The following is a 17,848-nucleotide window of genomic DNA, read 5'->3' on the forward strand; positions in this document are numbered from 1 at the left end:
CCTTTTGCTGGGCTAGTTGGTGTGACATTGTGTTCAGAAAAGAAAAAACAGCGCTAAATTCTACACAAACCACACAGAAAGACGGACAGGACGGGCGCTGACTCCAACTAAGTTTATTGAAAGCCACATATAGCATATATATAACCCGAAGAAGGTGAACGCATGCGCATTTCCCACATGGCAACAACGCCCACACACACAAGGATGATAACTTCTCATAATCGCGTATTTTTTAACAATCTGTGCTCACTTCCTCGTAGGGAAATAGAAGTGGTGCTGACGCACATGCCACCCCTCTCTTTGATAAAAAAGGCTTCTGCCAGTTCGCGAGCTAATCTATCTTTACTTCTGGTTAGAATTTTAACCTTCCCGCCCATTGCCGCTCTTGCATTGATGAAAATAAAAAGCACTGTGCACCACGACTTGAAGAGATTAAAATTCTAACCAGAAGTAAAGATAGATTAGCTCGCGAACTGGCAGAAGCCTTTTTTATCAAAGAGAGGGGTGGCATGTGCGTCAGCACCACTTCTATTTCCCTACGAGGAAGTGAGCACAGATTGTTAAAAAATATGCGATTATGAGAAGTTATCGTCCTTGTGTGTGTGGGCGTTGTTGCCATGTGGGAAATGCGCATGCGTTCACCTTCTTCGGGCTATATATATGCTACATGTGGCTTTCAATAAACTTAGTTGGAGTCAGCGCCCGTCCTGTCCGTCTTTCTGTGTGGTTTGTGTAGAATTTAGCGCTGTTTTTTCTTTTCTGAACACAATGCTATGGCCTCTCCCGTGTGGGGGTTACATCAGTGGCTAGGAACGTACGACTTCAGTCTCGGCACACTTGGGACACTGGGCCACAAGGCGTTCAATATGCAGGTTGCGGTTTGGCCACCAAACGCAATCTCGGGCGTGTTCTTGACAGCGGCGTACCCCTTGATGCCCTGCAGCAGTGTGAGAATGTCCTGGTGTTGAGCAGATGGAATGACGATACGGCGATCCAACGGAAGCAGACCCTCGTACACACTCAGTCTGTCTCTCTCCTTCCAGTATGTGAGTTGGTACTCTGTTCTTGGAAGGCCAGCCTCTCTCACAGTAAGTCATGACTGAGGAACACTCCCCATCTTGAGCTTGCTGCATCATCTAGCCGACTTGCCACCCAAGGAGGTAGATCCTTCAGGACTTCACCGATGAAGATTTCCAGGCTATTAACGGCTTTCGAGGCAGGTGAGTCACAGGGTGCTCGTGATAGAGTGTCAGCCATAGCTATGAGCTTACCCGGTATATTCTTGACAGTGTACTGATAGGGCATCAGCTTGATCCGCATTCACTGTACTCGAGGTGGCAAGATTTCTAGGTCCTTGCTCGCAAGGAGGGATACGAGAGAAAGATGATTAGTCTCGACCTCAAAGCTTAGACCGCGAAGATGCTTTTCAAACCTAGCCACAGCCCACGTGACTGCCAGAGACTCTTTTTCCGTCTGACTGTAGCGTCTTTCCGTGAGAGTGAGGGATCTAGAAGCGTAGGCCACAGCACGTGGAAGACGGCCCCAGACGTGAAAGCTTGCATCACCTGATATTATAGTCTGGTAATGTGGGTGGTACTTTGCCATACACGTTTCCGAGCTGAGCAATAATGACTTGAACGAGTAAAAGCTTTCTCTTGGCTGTGACCCCAAATCCAGGTGCTGTTCTTGTTCAAGAGAGAATGAATGGGTGTCGTGACATCAGCCAGGTTTGTAATGAAACGGGCCACATGGTTGACTGTTCCAAGCAATTGGCGAACTCCATTGACAGTGACTGGTGCTCGGAGATCCTTGATAGCCTTGACCTTATCTGGGTCCAGCGAAATTCCTTGCGCATCCACGACGACTCTAAGGAACTTGACAGAAGACACTCGGAACTGACACTTGTTTTCATTGAGAGTTACCCCAGCTTGATTTAGGCGAGCCAAAATGTCAGCTAGGCGTCGGTCGTGCTCATGTTGGTCTCTACCAAAGACAAGTATATCGTCATCATATTGACGACTCCGGAGGTGCCTTCTAGCAGTCTTGACATGAAGCGCTGGAAGTATTCGGGCGCTGTCGCGAGGCCGAAGGGAAGATGCCTGTAACAGTAGCGGCCAAAGAGAGTGATAAATGTTGTCAGTTCTTCACTCTCACGACTTAATTGATTTGATGGAAGCTGGACCTTGCGTCCAGCTTGGAAAAACTTGTGCCCCACCAAATTGGCCTATGATGTCTTCCACTGTTGGCAAGACATAGCGCTCCCGCTGGATGACCTTGTTAAGCTTTGTCAGGTCGACACAGAGCCTGTACCCCCCAGACGGCTTCGGCACAACGACAAGGCCTGAACACCGTGCGGTTGGCATGTCCACTTTTCCCCTTGGGTTTCCATGTTGTCCAGTTCCTTCTTCACGCTCTCGAGCAGAGGGAGGGGTGAGACGCTCAGTGAAAAGGGACGAGCATCAGGACAGAGCCGGATGTGGTATTCCTCTTGCACTTCCCCCAGTCCATGTAAGATAGTGGCCTGGGTTGATGGAACGCTCTCGATTGAGTACAAAAACCGAACGATGCCCAAGTCTTCGATTGCCGGTAGTCCAAGAGGTGGGTAGTCTGATTCTTGACGATGTACAATGTCTGGACAGTCACTCGGTTGCGCCACTTCAGGGTAGCAGGGAAAGTTCGCAGCACGTGCAACCGATGATTTCTGGGAGCAGATACCTCGGCTTCTGCTTCATCCAACACATGAGGCAATCTCGTAAAAAAAGGCGAAACTACCGTTACCTCTGCTGCCGACTCTATTTTGAGCTTTGCAAGGTGGCCATTCTTGTGCTGGTCGGTGTACCTTGCGTGATGCGTACTGGGCGCATGAAGGTGATAGAACCCAACAGCTCTTTTCTGTGCTTTGCCTTGCAAACTTCTGCAAAATGACCCTGCTTTCTGCAGAAATGGCACATAGCCTTTCGTGCGGGGCATTCGTTTCACAGGTGGATACTACGGCCGCAATAACTGCAAGCTGACTCATTTAGCAGCGCTGGCTTGCTACTGCGTGATGATGCGCTTGCCGTCGTTATCTTTTTGCGTCGCACCGCGTCGACATTCAAACTATCGAAAGCTATGCTGTCGCGTGAGCTTGCGCGGGAGAGGCACTCTTTTTCAGCATCCACTTCGGCGTCCCACTTCGGGACTTTTGTATCTGCAACGTTTTATGGAATTGCGAAGTGCCGCGAAGAAGTCGTCGACTGACTTGCCCTGCTGCTGTGTTCGGCGATGGAACCGACGGCTTTCGTAAATCTCGTTGACGGGGTGCACGAAATGCAAGGCTAGCTTATCCTTGACAGCAGAAAACGCGAGGGTTTCCAGAGTTGAAGCTCCCAGAGACGACAAGACGCAGCATGCTTGAGGCCCCATACAATTCAGAAGCATGCGCACCTGCACCTCGTCGGTGGCTGTATTCAGGCTGGTGATGAAGGCTTCGTACGTTGCTATGCATGTTGGCCACTCTCCTGGGCTTGTGAAGGTGAACGAACGGGGGTGGTGGTTGGAGTCCGGTCATACCGACTGCCGCGTCCATAACCGTCGCATTAGCCGCATCCCACTTCTGACACCATGTTTTGCTCTACCGAGTGAAGAGACGAGTGATTACCGTGCCCTCAACATGGGAAGCCCAAACAAAAAGCCTTTATTCATGCCCGCAGGCAGAATATATACATTGTAAAGTAAAGGCGCCGAAAACCATGCACGCACGCACACACACACATGCACGCACACACGCACGCGCACACACACACACTGGATGGGACAAAGTGCCACTCACAACTAGTTTATTTTGCAGAACCCAGATACATATATACACTCAGCCAGCGCCTGCGCAAGGAACAAATTTACCCATCAATTTCTACATGAGAAAGATCGCTAAAAAAACTTTTTTTCCACCTGATACAGATATACAGAAGTTTTTCTGACACACGAACTGCCTTTCTTACTGATATAGTGTGCTACAATCAGTTCTATATAGGGCGAACAGGGTGCTGCATTAATGAGCGAATCAAGGAACATGAACTAAACGTAGAACAAAATAAAGAGGTCCCAAATTTGCTGAAACATATAAGATCCGGCCCTGCATGCTCCTGTGAGCCATGCTTCTCAGCCATACGGATCCCTGCCAGAAGCAGCAATATCAAAGCCAGAGAACTGATTGAAGTGCTCCATATCAGTAAGAAAGGCAGTTCGTGTGTCAGCGAAACTTCTGTATCTCTGTATCAGGCGGAAAAAAAAAGTTTTTTGAGCGTTCGTTATCACATTGATGCGTAATTTTATTCCTTGCGCAGGCGCTGGCTATGTGTATAGTATATGTATCTGGGTTCTGCAAAATAAACTAGTTGTGAGTGTCCCATTCTCTTGTGTGGGGTTTTTGGCGCCTTTACTTTACAATGAATTAGCGCAGCAAGAAGTTCTCTTAAGAGTATACACTCACTGAGGGGTGCCGCCCCCTCGCTCCTAGTGCCATCGCGGGACAACTCAAGCACAAGGCGGCGACCACTACAAATGTCACAGATTGTGTCTGTTGGGCTGTGTTGCTTTGGTTGGATTTTGTTGAGTGTAAGATAGCGTGCACTTGAGTACTTGTCATTTTCGCATAAGTAAGAACCGAGTGTTTGCCTGCATGTAGTATTGTGCTGGCACAGAAGATGATGATTGCTTTGTTTCAGTGCCCCTCGCCCAGAGGAGGAGTTCTGTTCAGCCACTGTGTAAGGTTGCAACCACATTGGGCTGTGTGTCTTGAATTGTGTGGTGGTAACTGATGCCTGTGGTCGGCTATTACTGCCTTCAAACTTTAAGCACCCTAAACGTGAGCTGTTAATGAAATCACTGAATAAGGCTCTCTGAGTGTACAAGTTTTTCTAGCAGTGGTTGTTCTCCTGGCATAATGGCGGAAAGGAGAAATTAATGGTGCCTACCAGAAAGATGGATACGCTGGCACAAGGCATGTGGTTCACTGCCTGAGCAGTCTGTAGCTTTCACCGTGCAGAATGCACAGAGCGGCCTGGTGAAGAAGGTGCATTGGAGCTTTGAAGCTCCCGAGTCATGCCTGAGCTTTGATTCCGCTGTCTTCAATGGAGACCACGATGTGGAGGACTGGTTGACCTCTATCAGCGGGTGAGCACCCATAACAAGTGGGATTCATTTTCTAACTTATGGACGTTGCCAACTTTTGGTTCTGGAACCACGAGACAGATGTGGCCAAGACGTGCTTCGCCAATGTCTTGGCCGACCTATGTGCGCAAGCTGTGCGTGGAAGACTTCACTAGTCGCAGTGAGGATGCTGCGGACCTCTGTAAAGGCTGCCATGCCAGTGCTCGCCAAGGTTGAGCACATTCGGAAGGATACGTCTGAAGGAAAACCTCACCAGCCGTTGCGCATTAGTGTGACACTATTGCATACCTAATGGTTCCTTACAGTGTGCAACCTCCTTCTTCAAATCAAATCAAATCAAATCAATTTATTTAGCATTTCTTTCAATACAGAAATAAATGCAAGGATAAGAACAAAAAGCTGCTTCTCGAGCAGCTTGACAACGGTTCTTACCCCTTGTTTTCTCTTGGCAACGGATAACAGCAGAAATAATACAAAGCTGCGATTAAAATTGTACGAAGATAAGAGCATGTAGTATACATAGAAACTGTAAACACAAAATATATAGTAAACACAAAATACATAATATACATAGTAATTCCAAACAAAAATGCTGCATATTAGTAAAAAGTAATAATACTGGTTCAATGTAACTGATAGACATGGATTCAATAAGACGAATACTAATACTTAATCACCAATATTTTGCACACTGAAGAACATCTAACGGCGAAATTGATATATGGCTATACAGGACTAAAAACATTTCCTGCTACATTTGCAGGCATAGAAGCACTGACCACAGTTTTACCACAGACAGTGTAATGCAGCCACCATTAAAAATACGTGCACAAAAGGCTGCAATAATAAAACAAGATTTCAAAACATTGACGTTACCTCCCTAAATTGTGAGTGAACAAACACTTAAGGTGTTGTTTCAATAGTGTGTGGATGTCCGTGTTTGAATTATGATAGTTGTTAAGTAAAGTAGGCATAATGTATTGTAGTCTGTTGTGACCATGATTCGTGCGGGAAAACGGCACCAACCATACTTCTCTTGTTCTTATATTGTACGGCACCTCGGGTGGTTTTGTTAAATTGCATAATCGTAGAAAAGGCATCCGATTAAATTTCAGGGAATATTTGTATTTTAATAGGGCATTCAGCTCGTACATATGTGTCACAGGAACAACACCAAGTAAGGGGAACAGGTCACTTGTGTGAGCGTCATATGGAACATCTGCTATGTGACGGAGAGCTCTTTTTTGTAAAAGAAGGAGTTTGTTGATGTTCGTTAGTGATGTAGTTCCCCATACAAGATTACAATAGTTTAGGGGAGGATTGAAAATAGCATTATAAAGTAGCAGCTTTATTTTGAGTGGAAGAACTTGTCTAAATCGGCAAAGTATCCCGCAAGCCCTGGCCAGACATTTAATCACACAGCCTACATGGATATCCCAGATCAAGTTGCTACATTTGCTACAAGTTGCTATGCTGACACATGCCCGAAGACCTTCAAAACGATTTCTCAGCATAGCAGCTCAAGTCTCGCCAGCCCCTTCCAGCCATTGCGGTACCCGGCCTGCATTGTATGGTCTATATTACCACCTCACCCGGAAAGCCGAGACAGCCACCTTTTTCGCTGTTGGCTCTCTTCTTGCTGCATAATTGTGTCCTCTGCTTTGCTGTGTGGCAGGAGTTGTGTCTTTCTTTCCTGTGTCGAATGTTGCATTGGACCACCACTGCCTATTGCCTTCAAACTAACGAGCTGACCGAGTGCTTGAGTGGCACACTCAGAAGCATGCACATTATGCATGTCACATCAGATGAGACCAGCTGGGATGCTGGCCTTCCTACTCCCTCATCTTCCTGCTGTATGGGCCAGCCATACTCCACGATAGACACGATCTTGCCTTACGCTCCCCACGCCTCCCTTTCGCAAGTGGCAAAGCATGCCAAGCATTGTCAACAGCTGGCTATTTCTATCCCAAGGTGGCAAAAGCATCATACTCTGCAGGTTACCTCTACTGGTTCACTAGTCTGGCTCTGGGTACTACACCGGGGTCTTTTTGGAAACTTGGCACCGGATGTCGTCAGGGAAATGTCCGCTGTATATTTCATCGGGGAGCTGCTCACAGCATCTTTGGCCCTGTCAGCCATCCTGCTGTGTCCTGCCCAGCGAGGCTGCTTCTGTGGCCATGTTTTTATTGGCCACCCTTTGTCCCTTGGCAGCGGAGGACAGCAGCAGCAGCTCGGACTCCTCGGTGGTGATCACGGCTGAGTTTGGCCTCCTGCCCGTGGAGGGGGGGGAGGAGGAGGAGGAGTGGTTCTCCATCCTCCCCACGGAGCTGCTGGAGCGTGTGCTGTCCCACGTGGGCCTGCAGGACCTGCTGCTCAGCTGCAGCCTTGTCTGCACCCGCTGGCACACACTCATCCGCAGCCCCCACGTGAGTCCCTCCTCACGCTTGCGCATTCCACCTGCACTCGTTGCACAGGAGTGAACTGCTAGCTGGATGTCACTGAAACTTCCAGGCCTAGCTTATGTCACGAAAAAGTCTAGTGCACCCACAACGAACGACAAGGCAGACGAGACAACACAGGTGCCTGTCTTGTCTTGTCCACCTTGTCCGTTGTGAGTGCGCTAAACTGTTTCGTGATGCATTACCAACTAGCTCAGATGTCGATCCTTCTAGCTTATGTCGCAGCTGGGACTATCTCTGCCATTATTCTAGAGTAAGTGTGAAACACATTATGCAACCTTTAGGACACGGGTGACTATGCTTGCTTAGGAAAACATTGTTCGGTCAAGAATTCGGTAATTTTCCCAATTCTTTGTGTTATGTGGCCTTAGGAGTGTCTAGAGAAGTGTGCAATTGTTTGGCTTATATTTGCTATATTTAAGAGAATGCCTCAATATAAAGACTGACATTGGCTTTTTAGTGGCGCCATTTTTTTAAACTCGTCCTTTACTATGAAAAAAAAAAAAGGAAAAATTAGTTACACTGGTAAATAGCTAACTGTGCACTCAGGTAAGCTTGTGTTCCTCACAAAATTCCTCTGCAGAAAGGCTGCTGCAATGCTAATGTTATCAAGCAGTATTGCAATGATAATTTTTGTAAGCTGGCAGTTCACTGAAGAAAACTGTGACTGAGAAAAATGGAGTAGAACTTTGCAAGTCGCCCAAATTTCAGTGTTGAAGAGAATGCCCCAGTAGGAAACGTGATGAAGTGTGGCCCCAGCAGTGATGTAATGGTGCAAGCGGTCCCCCCCCCTTGATGGTGGAAGTTCCACTTCTGCAGGAAGTCCATCCTGAGGATGCAGGCCAGGTACTGAGGTGCGCATTGGTTCGCATTGGTTATGGCTTGTATGGTTACAGACAGGTACAGATCTGTTGCCACAGACCAGCTGTATGCCCAGGAGCGCAGGCACTTCAAAATACCAAACATTTGAACTGATATCGAATACTTTACTATTTGTCCCAATATTCGCACATGCCTAGTATATTAGTCCAACAAGTATGAATGTCCTCAGTCAAGCAGTTGTGCCACACTGCTCCAAAGGAGAGTTTCTTGGACTTTGCCAACCAAATTTCCGCCTCTGTGGGGGGAAGAGAACCATGAGAGGCTTTCATTGTGAACAAGGGACCCGTAGGGGTCCCGAAACGTCATTTTTTAAAAACCATCTTTTGGCGAGTGTATGTTTTGTTTTACCACCATGAGAGGCTTTCCGTCCTACCATGGCAGATGGATGAGTGAGCACATTGTTTGACGGTGTTTGGCCACTGATTCCCCTGTGCATCCAGTTCCTGGCGCAGCGGAAGCGCTACTACCGTTACAAGTCCGGCCGATGCAGCGATGCCCGGGAAGAGGTGCAGGCGCTCTGTGCAGCACACTGCATGCACTCGGTGGAGACCTGCCTGCCAGGCCTCATCAGGTGAGCCAGGTGACTGGCTATTTCAAAACAGCTGCATGCTTAAAGGACATGTGGAATATGCCACATGTACTCGCGTAAGGAAAGTTGACATCACTTTGGGGAGAGGGTACATTATGTGGGAAAAAGAGAAGATTTTTTCTGGAGAGTCGAAATTTCATCATGTGCTGCCTGCCCGTGCGTCCATCCATCGTCAACAGAAGCACGAGGGTAGATGCGTTCGTGTCAGTGGTGTCTTGCATCGTCCGCTTCGAAGGTGTTTGCAGCATTATAGCGCAGTCCGGCGATCTTGAGATAGCCAGCGCCACCATCAGTCATGGCGAGACAAAGTGAACATGGCGAACACCGGGCCCCGAGGCCAGGTGTGCGTTCTTTATGCGAGCTTGCAGAAACCATGCAGGACGGTGAGGGGTCGGGCATTGTGGCTCTGGGCTCGCCAAATTGCTTGGGGGTCTGAAGGTCCTGCTTCCGCCATAGCATTTCAGTGATGTGTTGTAGTTCGGTGATTTTTTAAACACATACTCCTCTCAGATGCTCGAGCGCTGCGGGTGTGCAGCAGCGTGCCGAGTGAGCCACCGCTGCCGGCACTTCTCTCCAGGGTGCGCTTCCCCCCTCCCGCCACAGGGGCTCTTCTCAAGAGATAAACACGCTGTGATGTTAGGGCGCGCTGCCAAGGTCTTCCCGCCTACTTTGGGCTCATGGGTCATGATGTTTTAGAGCCAGTGCATAAAATGCCAATTTCTCCGTGCACCTGATGTGTGCAATTTCTCCTTCTCTGATGTGTGACGTGGCGCGCAGTTGTCTTGCGCGTGTCTTTTTCATTTCATTAGTGTTATTTTATTTGTGGAGCGTGGTTGTCTTCCTTCAGTGCATGCTTTTCCTCATCTATTATAGTTGTGTGATTGTATTTCTGTTATTATGTGTACTTTCGGCCAAATGAGCAGTAGGAATTGTGTCCCCCCCTGCAATAATGCCCTTGGGCGCTGCAGGTATCTGTAATAAATAAATAAAACATTTTTCTATAAATTACACACTGAAACTCTACCTGTCAACACGTGGCTCGATAGAAAAAACATTTTTGTGTCTTCTGTAAACTGCCGCCTGTGAAATCTGCCTGAAATAATTGAACATTGTTTTATCGACTGCAAGGACACAATTTTGTTTTGGAATGTGCTGCAGAGGACTGTACAGAAAGATTTTCTCCTAAATTCCTGCAGTGTGCGCTACCTTGTTGTTTCCCAACCTGCCTTGAAACCCTGTGATATGATTCTTCTGTTTGGAAAATGCGCATGCAAGATCTCAACGTTGAACCTGTTGTTTCGTCCAGAATTCATTTTAGCCGAATGTTGCCGCAGATAATGGACAGTTAAGAACAAATGGACTTTTTGCCGGATTGGTTTCCTCTCCTGATGCGCTGTATATCCTTGCCGGCCTTTTAGTTCTATCAAGTTTGTGCCACGTAGCACCTACCTAGGTGCTATGTAAATAGTTTTTGTGTGTGTGTGCATACACACACTCGTATATGTAAGTATATATATATCCTTTCTGTACATAACCATGTAGAATAAATGCCATGAAAGAAAAAAAACAGCGCCCCCGTCTCACATGCCGGAGGCCTGGGTTCGATTCCCACCTGCATCACAATTTTCTTGTTTTTTTTTTATTAATTGAAGCCACTTTGAGTCATAGCTGCGCCGTAACAAGACCTTCAAGGTTCGTACGCGAGAAGTGCAGCTTTTGCTTCAAGTGTTCCAAGACCCCTGTCTCCTCTTAAAATGTCCACACCCCTGGTCAGTGGCCCTTGAAAACATGAAAAATAGCCTCGAAACAGAGCAGGATTTAGAGTTCAAAAAAGGAGGTGGACAATTACAAAACAATTAAAGCAATTAACCTACTTATTACTGATAAACAGTGTGTTGTGCTGAATGGTGCTTCATTGAGATATGATCAAGTTGCTTGTAGCGTGCCACAGGGTTCCGTGTTTGGTCCACTTCTTCTTTTTTTTTGTATTCCAATGGCATCACATCTGGCATCCATTCACTGTTTCGCATGTTCCTGTATGATTGCATTGCGCACAGGGTTATCAGTGACAAGAGGGGTATTGTATCCTTGCAAACTGATTTAAACACTGTAGCAGCTTGGTGCACGCGTTGGGGAATGGCGCTGAATGTTAAAAAAATGCGTGCATGGGGCTTTTGCACGAAAGAAGACCCATCAACCTAGAGAATTACATGGCAAACAGTGTTCTTCTACATAAAGCCACAGTGGTTAAATGCTTTGGTGTATTCCTGACGATAGACCTACAATGCACCAGACACATATAGTATTACCATGCAAATAAAGCTACATCTACTCTTGGTTTCCTAAGGCGCAATTTCAAGCAGTTCCCATGTGACCTGGAAAAGAAGTTGTACTTTATATACGTACGATCAGTACCTGAATGTGCCTGCGTTTGCTGGGACCCATATACAAGCGAACATGCTAGTATCATGGAAAAACTTCAAAATAAGGCAGTTAGGTTTGTAACCAGTAATTATGACAGGTGCTTAAGTATGACTAATGCTAAACAATTGCTCGGGTGGCCTTATTTAGAGGATTGTCGATTGCATCTTCACCTCAAGTTTTTAAGTTTTTTCATAGTATTTTCCATCGCGAAACTGGCATAGATTGAGATGAGTGTGTGTGTATATATATTTTTTTTGTTCTGCTTTTCTAATCAATTAGCTTTAAGCGATAACATATTCAGTAATATTCTAAAATTGATCAACACCACAAAGTAAATAAATTAAAAATCCCCTTTGCCCCTTGGTTTCTGTGGTGTTGGCTTCTTTCATATATATATATATATATATATATATATATATATATATATATATATAAGAAGGGGGTGAAGATCGGATGGATCCGGTAGAACATAAACGTAATTCGGTTGACACACGGTAGAAAAACACCAACTTTATTCTAACGTTTCGACCAGGGTCTAACGAAGGCCAGACCCTGGTCGAAACGTTAGAATAAAGTTGTTGTTTTTCTACCGTGTGTCAACCGAATTACGTTTATATATATATATATATATATATATATATATATATATATATATATATATATATATATATATATATTATATTATATCAAACCACCCACATATACATCACAGAGAAAGTGCACGGCTTAAAGGCCAAGGAGTATTCATTCAGAAGTGATGCTTTTAGTCATTCATTATTCTTCGAACAATTCATCAGTGGAATGCTTTATCGCCTGAAATTCTCTCAATCTCTTCAAACGAAGCATTTTGCCAAGCATTGAGTGCTTGAATGGTATGGCAAAACACGTTGACGGACGGGACGGAAGAAGATGAGACAAACACATGCGCATGTGTTTGTCTCATCTTCTTCCGTCCCGTCCGTCAGCGCTGTTTTGCCGTACCATTCAACATGAACCAGCCAGCCCGACTCAGCCCTCTCCTTGAATTGAGTGCTTAATTTAGCAATTTAGCAATGTCTGTATTAGTGCACTGCAGGGACTCGGTTTGCCGGGCCTGGGCCGGGCCCGGGCTTAAAGCTGCAGACCCAAGTCAGGCTTGGGTCCGTACAGAAACAGCTGGAGTCCGACTATTCATTCACTATTGCAGAGTGAAGTACACAACTGCGGCATTGGAGCAGCGACACGGATGAGCTATGGGTTATAGTACGCGCTGAGAAAAAAAATTAAGCTTTATTCATTGACTCATTTATTTCCCTATTTCTATGCTGCGATGGCTTAGTGGTCAAGGCACTTGATTACTGAGCCGGGGAACCAGGGTTGCTCCTAGCCTCGGCGGCCGCATTTCTCTTTAGGCGGCAAGCATGAAAGCCATGTACTTTGCAGTATCATTGCTCGTTGAAGAAACCCAAGTGGTCAAAATGTTCTGGAGCCCTCTGCTTCGGTGTCTCTCACAGCCTGACTCCCCTTGGGCTCTAAAGTCCCAAAAACATAGCTTTTATTTTATAGCTATATTTTTCTCATGCGAGAAAATTCACGAACTTAAGCGCATTTAGTTTTCTTTTTGATCAGGTGACCGGAACGTCTCATAAATGAAATAGCCACAGAAACTCGCGAGAGTTTGTAAATCTCATCTCATAACCACATCTATCCCTCCTCGTTTCTTCAGCCTGGTTGTCATGACAAGTGTTTTGCCCTGTAAGGTATCATGTGGTTCGCGCGTTATCTTCTGCTCCACCAGTAAGAGTAAAATTCAACCGGTCTTAATTGGCCATTGGTCGTTCGTCATCCCAAAACATACGTATACAGTAGTAGATATGTATTCGGGACGAACCTATTAGTTTAGGACGCTTATAGTCTTCAAAACACACACCGTGAAATACTCAAGCCTTTTAGCTTTTTGTTTCTGCTGAAAGGCAACCAGTTCAGCTATGAGTTCAACCTGTGAGATTATAATCACTAAAAAAATGTCATCCCACTGCTTGCTATAGGCAGCTTTAACGTTGTGGGGACGCACTCGTTCGTCCCCTGTGGTTCGCTTTCCCGCAATGCACTCCAACTGTAGTTAGCTCCTCCGCAACGCACTCTTCTCAGTTTGGTTACTTTAACTAACGGGAGGGCGCTCGCGTCACAGCGACACCAGCGCCACGGATGGCGTTTTGCTGCGCGCTCGCGGGCAGCGACGGGCTCTCTTCTCCCTGGGACCGGGAAGCGAGCGGACGTATCGCTCGCCGCTCCGCTCTTCGCCGGCGGGCGACCTCGTGTGGAAACATGTTCCCCTCAGCTCGTCCCTTCCGGCCTCGGAGTTTTTCCCCTGCCCTACCGTGGGCGAACGTTCGCTCGTAACCGTGCTGGTGATTCGGACGTCCTCGATTCCTCAGTGTATTTTGTTGCTAGCTGGCGTTATTGTTGTTATAGCAATAAATGCCTTGTTTGTGTGAGCCAGTGTGTCGTTCCTTTGTTCCCACAGAGCACGGCCCGCCGTGGTCGGTGAGCGCACCACGGGGTGGGGTCCGCGCGGTTTTGAAGTGGGTCAGCCGCGCTTAAGCGGGGAGAACATATTTTATCTCCCCCATTTTAAACCCCATAATGTTTATACTTCTGGGCGGCAGAATATAACTGATTAAAATTATGGGGGAGTGCGAAGTAGTCTATTACGTGTGTATGCAGCCCTTTTTATTTGGCTCTCCGAACTTCCGAGTTTATCTTTGGGAACCTACACGAGATCACTGTCCAAAAAACTGGCCTGCCGAGCACTACTCTTAATCACTTTCTTCTGGGTTGAAAAGAACCAACTTTCTGCTAGCCAAACTGTGGTTCCAGAACCTTTGTTGGACAGTTTCTTATCGGTCTAGTAGCAGTCTACTTGCTCAGAGTGAGCAGTATATCTGAAGCGTTACTGTGAAACGGCCGGGCCCGGGCTGGGTTTCACTCCGGGATTCGTGGGCTGGGCTCGCTAGAGCGATAATTTAGTGGGCCTGGGCTGGGCCCGGGCTTGAAGCCGCGGGCCTGGGCTGGGCTTAGGCCTCAGATTGAGGCCCATGCAGTGCTCTAGATTGTGCTCATTGTACGCTCAAGGGTTTTAGTGTTTGCTACCCCCCCCATGGTTTCTGTAATGCCGTGATGCAGGTACTAAATAAATAAAATAAACTTTATTCACTGGGCAGGGTGGCACTCACCACTGCCCTGATACAAAGGGTACGCAGCTGTGCTGCTGGTGCAAGGATTTTCGCATGTCATCATTGGCACTGTAACTAGTGCTGGCCACGCGACCCCCCTTCTATGCTGGCAGCAGTGAAAATACGCAACACTTCTGATTGGCTGGACTACGAGTGCTCAAGGCAGGTCCGTTGATGGAAGAAGAACAGGTGAAAAGAGGTTTGTGGGATGCAATGGATGGGACGCAGCACATGCAGTAGCTGCACTGACTAGGCAGTGTAGTCAGAGGGAGGTTGGGATGTGTCGAAATTCGTGGAGGACGCTCTTGGGGCAATGGCTGGAATGATGTCTGTGTGTGAGCTCCACTGCTGTGCAGAGGGCGGGGTTGTGGACATTTGGTGCAACTCTTGTGCAGGTACATGGCAAGCTTTGGGGAGAGCACGTGGGGCTTGCAGGAGGTCCTGCAGCGACACCCCAAGCGTGACATCGTCATGGAGGTGCTTCAGGGTGCCTTTGGGGACTCCGTGTGGCCTCCCAAGGTGCGCATTTTAGAATCCAAGGAGAGGGGGCTGAGTCGGGCTGGTTGGTTCATGCTGAATGGGGCGGCAAAACAGCGCTGACGGGCGGGACAGATGTGTGTCAGCGCATGTGTCTGTATCGTCTTCTTCCGTCCCGTCCGTCAGCGCTGTTTTGCCGCACCATTTTTGAATGTTCACGTGAACACTGAGAACAGAAGCATAGTCGCATAAAAGAAAGAGAAGTACCGTATAAACGCGTGTAAGGGCCGCACTTTTTTCCCCAGATTCGAGGGCCAATTTTCGGGCTGCGGCCCGTACACACGATGTGCAAAAAATTTTTTTTGTAAGTAAAGACGCACCTATCAGGGAATGAGCGACATTTATTCTATGTTCAGTCATCACTCGCGGAGTATTTCAACTCTGAGCTGATGCTGTGCTGTGGTGCACGCTCATCCCAAAAGAAGCCACGCAGCATGTCCGCTGTCAACATGTAGCCGTTGTTCCGCACTTCCATCCCATAGAGGAGCAGCTCTTCTTCCAGTTCAGGAAACTCACACGGCTTGCCTCGGAAAGCGCGCTTTTTGCTGCTTGTGTTTCTCTTTTGGTTGCACCGTCATCGGACTCACTCCTCGGCCGCATCGAATTTCCTGCCCGCCGCACGCTTGTTCGAGAGCTAACTCCCAGCCGTGTGGCTATTATGGTTCTTGCCCATCATGCTAAAACTGCAACGCTCGGCGGCAGCTGCCCGTGAAAGCCACAACTACCACAATTACTACAACCAAGGTTGCCAGGTCGTAAACTCGAAAAAGAGCCACAAAAGTCACAAAAGTAGTTGCCAACGAGTTGCCAAAGTGTCAAAAGTAGCCAAAAAAGCGCCAAAGTTGCAGAAAAGCGGCACCAGACGCATAAAAGTCCTAAGTAATTTATCATTCTTGCAGGATGCAGGTTAACAGTGGATGCGAATAACTTTTAAGTATAATAGCATCGCTAATCAAATCGAAGGAAATACATGAACATCATGAGACAGGAGCACAGAAATGCGCAAGGAATTTCTGAAGGGAGTAAAAGTGTGGCAAAGGTAACCAGGAGAGTTTTTGTTTTCTGCAGAGGAGAAATTATTTGGGTTCCTAAGCCGTGGCCATAACAATTTGAATTGCAATATAAATATGGCATGTGTGGCATTGTTCTTCGCACAGAATGCATGAGCGTGTGTGTGTCGTTTCTTCGTGTGTCCGTGTTTCGATCTCCATGTGCAGTTCATACGCATAGAGAGCACAGCCTTGGCCAAACTTTTTCAGGTCAGCCACTTATGGCTCCCTCTCTCTCGCTGTACGATACGGACAGCCTTCGTCACCACGTTTCCCCTAATCGGCTAAAAAGATGTGTCCTGAACAATTTTAACCCCGACTGTAATTCTCGGCATCTTGCAAGGGGCAGTCGCGGCCGGTCAATGCGCTTTGAACCAGCAGTCAACTGAGGACACGAGGTGCATCAGCCAAGTAGCAAGTCACTTCCCCATTTACCCAAGTGAATGCAGATAGGACATTTCTTATTGCTGGTTCTAAGGAAGCTACATATCAGCATTGCATAGTGGACAGGACTGGCGCCAGTCCTGTCCTGTTGTGTGTGTTGTCTTCGTTTTTTAACGCCAGTACGCCTTTTGCGTAAACATGTCATGCTACAACCAACTAGCTCAAGTCAAAGTATTGCTGGAAGTTTTTGAGTTTTAGCTAGGAGAACACAGGAGCGAGAAGTATTTTAAGTCTAGGGCATGATTACAGGTAAATTTTCAAGAGAAGGGTGGGCAACGTAGAATAATAGTGTTCACTTGTGGCATTCTAACATGCTCAAGCAAAAATGCACTGGGACCATTGGCGAAAAAATAGGTCCATTATTCATTCCTAATTTCGAATTCAAATGTAGCCAAACAGTAGCCAAGTAGCCAGGTTCAAATTTTTGTCGCCAAGAGGTCCCAAAAGTCGCCAATTTGGTGCAAAGTAGCCAGACCTGGCAACCCTGAAGTCTACAACGATTACGGTGAACGCACCAACGCGCCAGCACGCCACAAAAGGCCGGAGCGGGCGGTACTGATGGCGGTGTGAAAAGCGGGAGGTCGTGGCGGAACAAAAAAGTTGCCGATGATAATGATGGCCGTGGCCTCGGGCGCCATTCATCGATGGCACCTGGAAGCTCCTGTGTGTGTGCGTGGCCTCTGTGATCAAGCGCGCCGTTGCTCGCAGCCAGAGCTGATTGCGGAGGCCGTGCGCATGCATTTAGAATGTTATTCCTGCCTGGGTCATGGAAAGCTGGGGTGCGGCCCTTGCACAGATATATTTTTTTTGAACATTTCCTTCTGGAAAACGGTATATTTCATATTGCACTGAGCTTGATTCAAACCCATGCCGGCACTGACTGACCCGTTATGCCACTCAGCCATTGCTACAAGGCTGAAAACAGTGCCTCTTATAGGGAATTCCATATATGACAAGATTATTTATTTATGCATGTACCTACATTCACCCGCAGGGGCATTACAGAAGGGGGGTGTACCACAGTATTCTTCATACATTAGCGCCGAGGAAACAAATCTATAAACAAGCAAAAACAATAATAGACGATAATGCAAGCAC

The 17,848-nt window shown here is 47.2% G+C and overlaps 1 protein-coding gene across 4 annotated transcripts in view; it reads left to right on the forward strand.

The window, feature by feature from the left end:
* LOC149324964 (F-box DNA helicase 1-like) overlaps positions 1-17,848 on the forward strand; it is a 218,746-nt gene that overhangs the window by 42,655 nt on the left and 158,243 nt on the right. For all 4 annotated transcript variants that reach the window (XM_089562718.1, XM_089562715.1, XM_089562717.1 and 1 more), the window contains exons 2-4: positions 7,363-7,577; positions 8,933-9,063; positions 15,116-15,239. In XM_089562718.1, coding sequence (XP_089418844.1) covers positions 7,363-7,577; positions 8,933-9,063; positions 15,116-15,239 — 470 coding nt within the window. The remainder of the gene's footprint in view (positions 1-7,362; positions 7,578-8,932; positions 9,064-15,115; positions 15,240-17,848) is intronic.

Source organism: Amblyomma mixtum, chromosome 10 (genome assembly GCF_055824585.1).
Source record: "Amblyomma mixtum isolate Tamu chromosome 10, ASM5582458v1, whole genome shotgun sequence".
NCBI lineage: Eukaryota > Metazoa > Arthropoda > Arachnida > Ixodida > Ixodidae > Amblyomma > Amblyomma mixtum.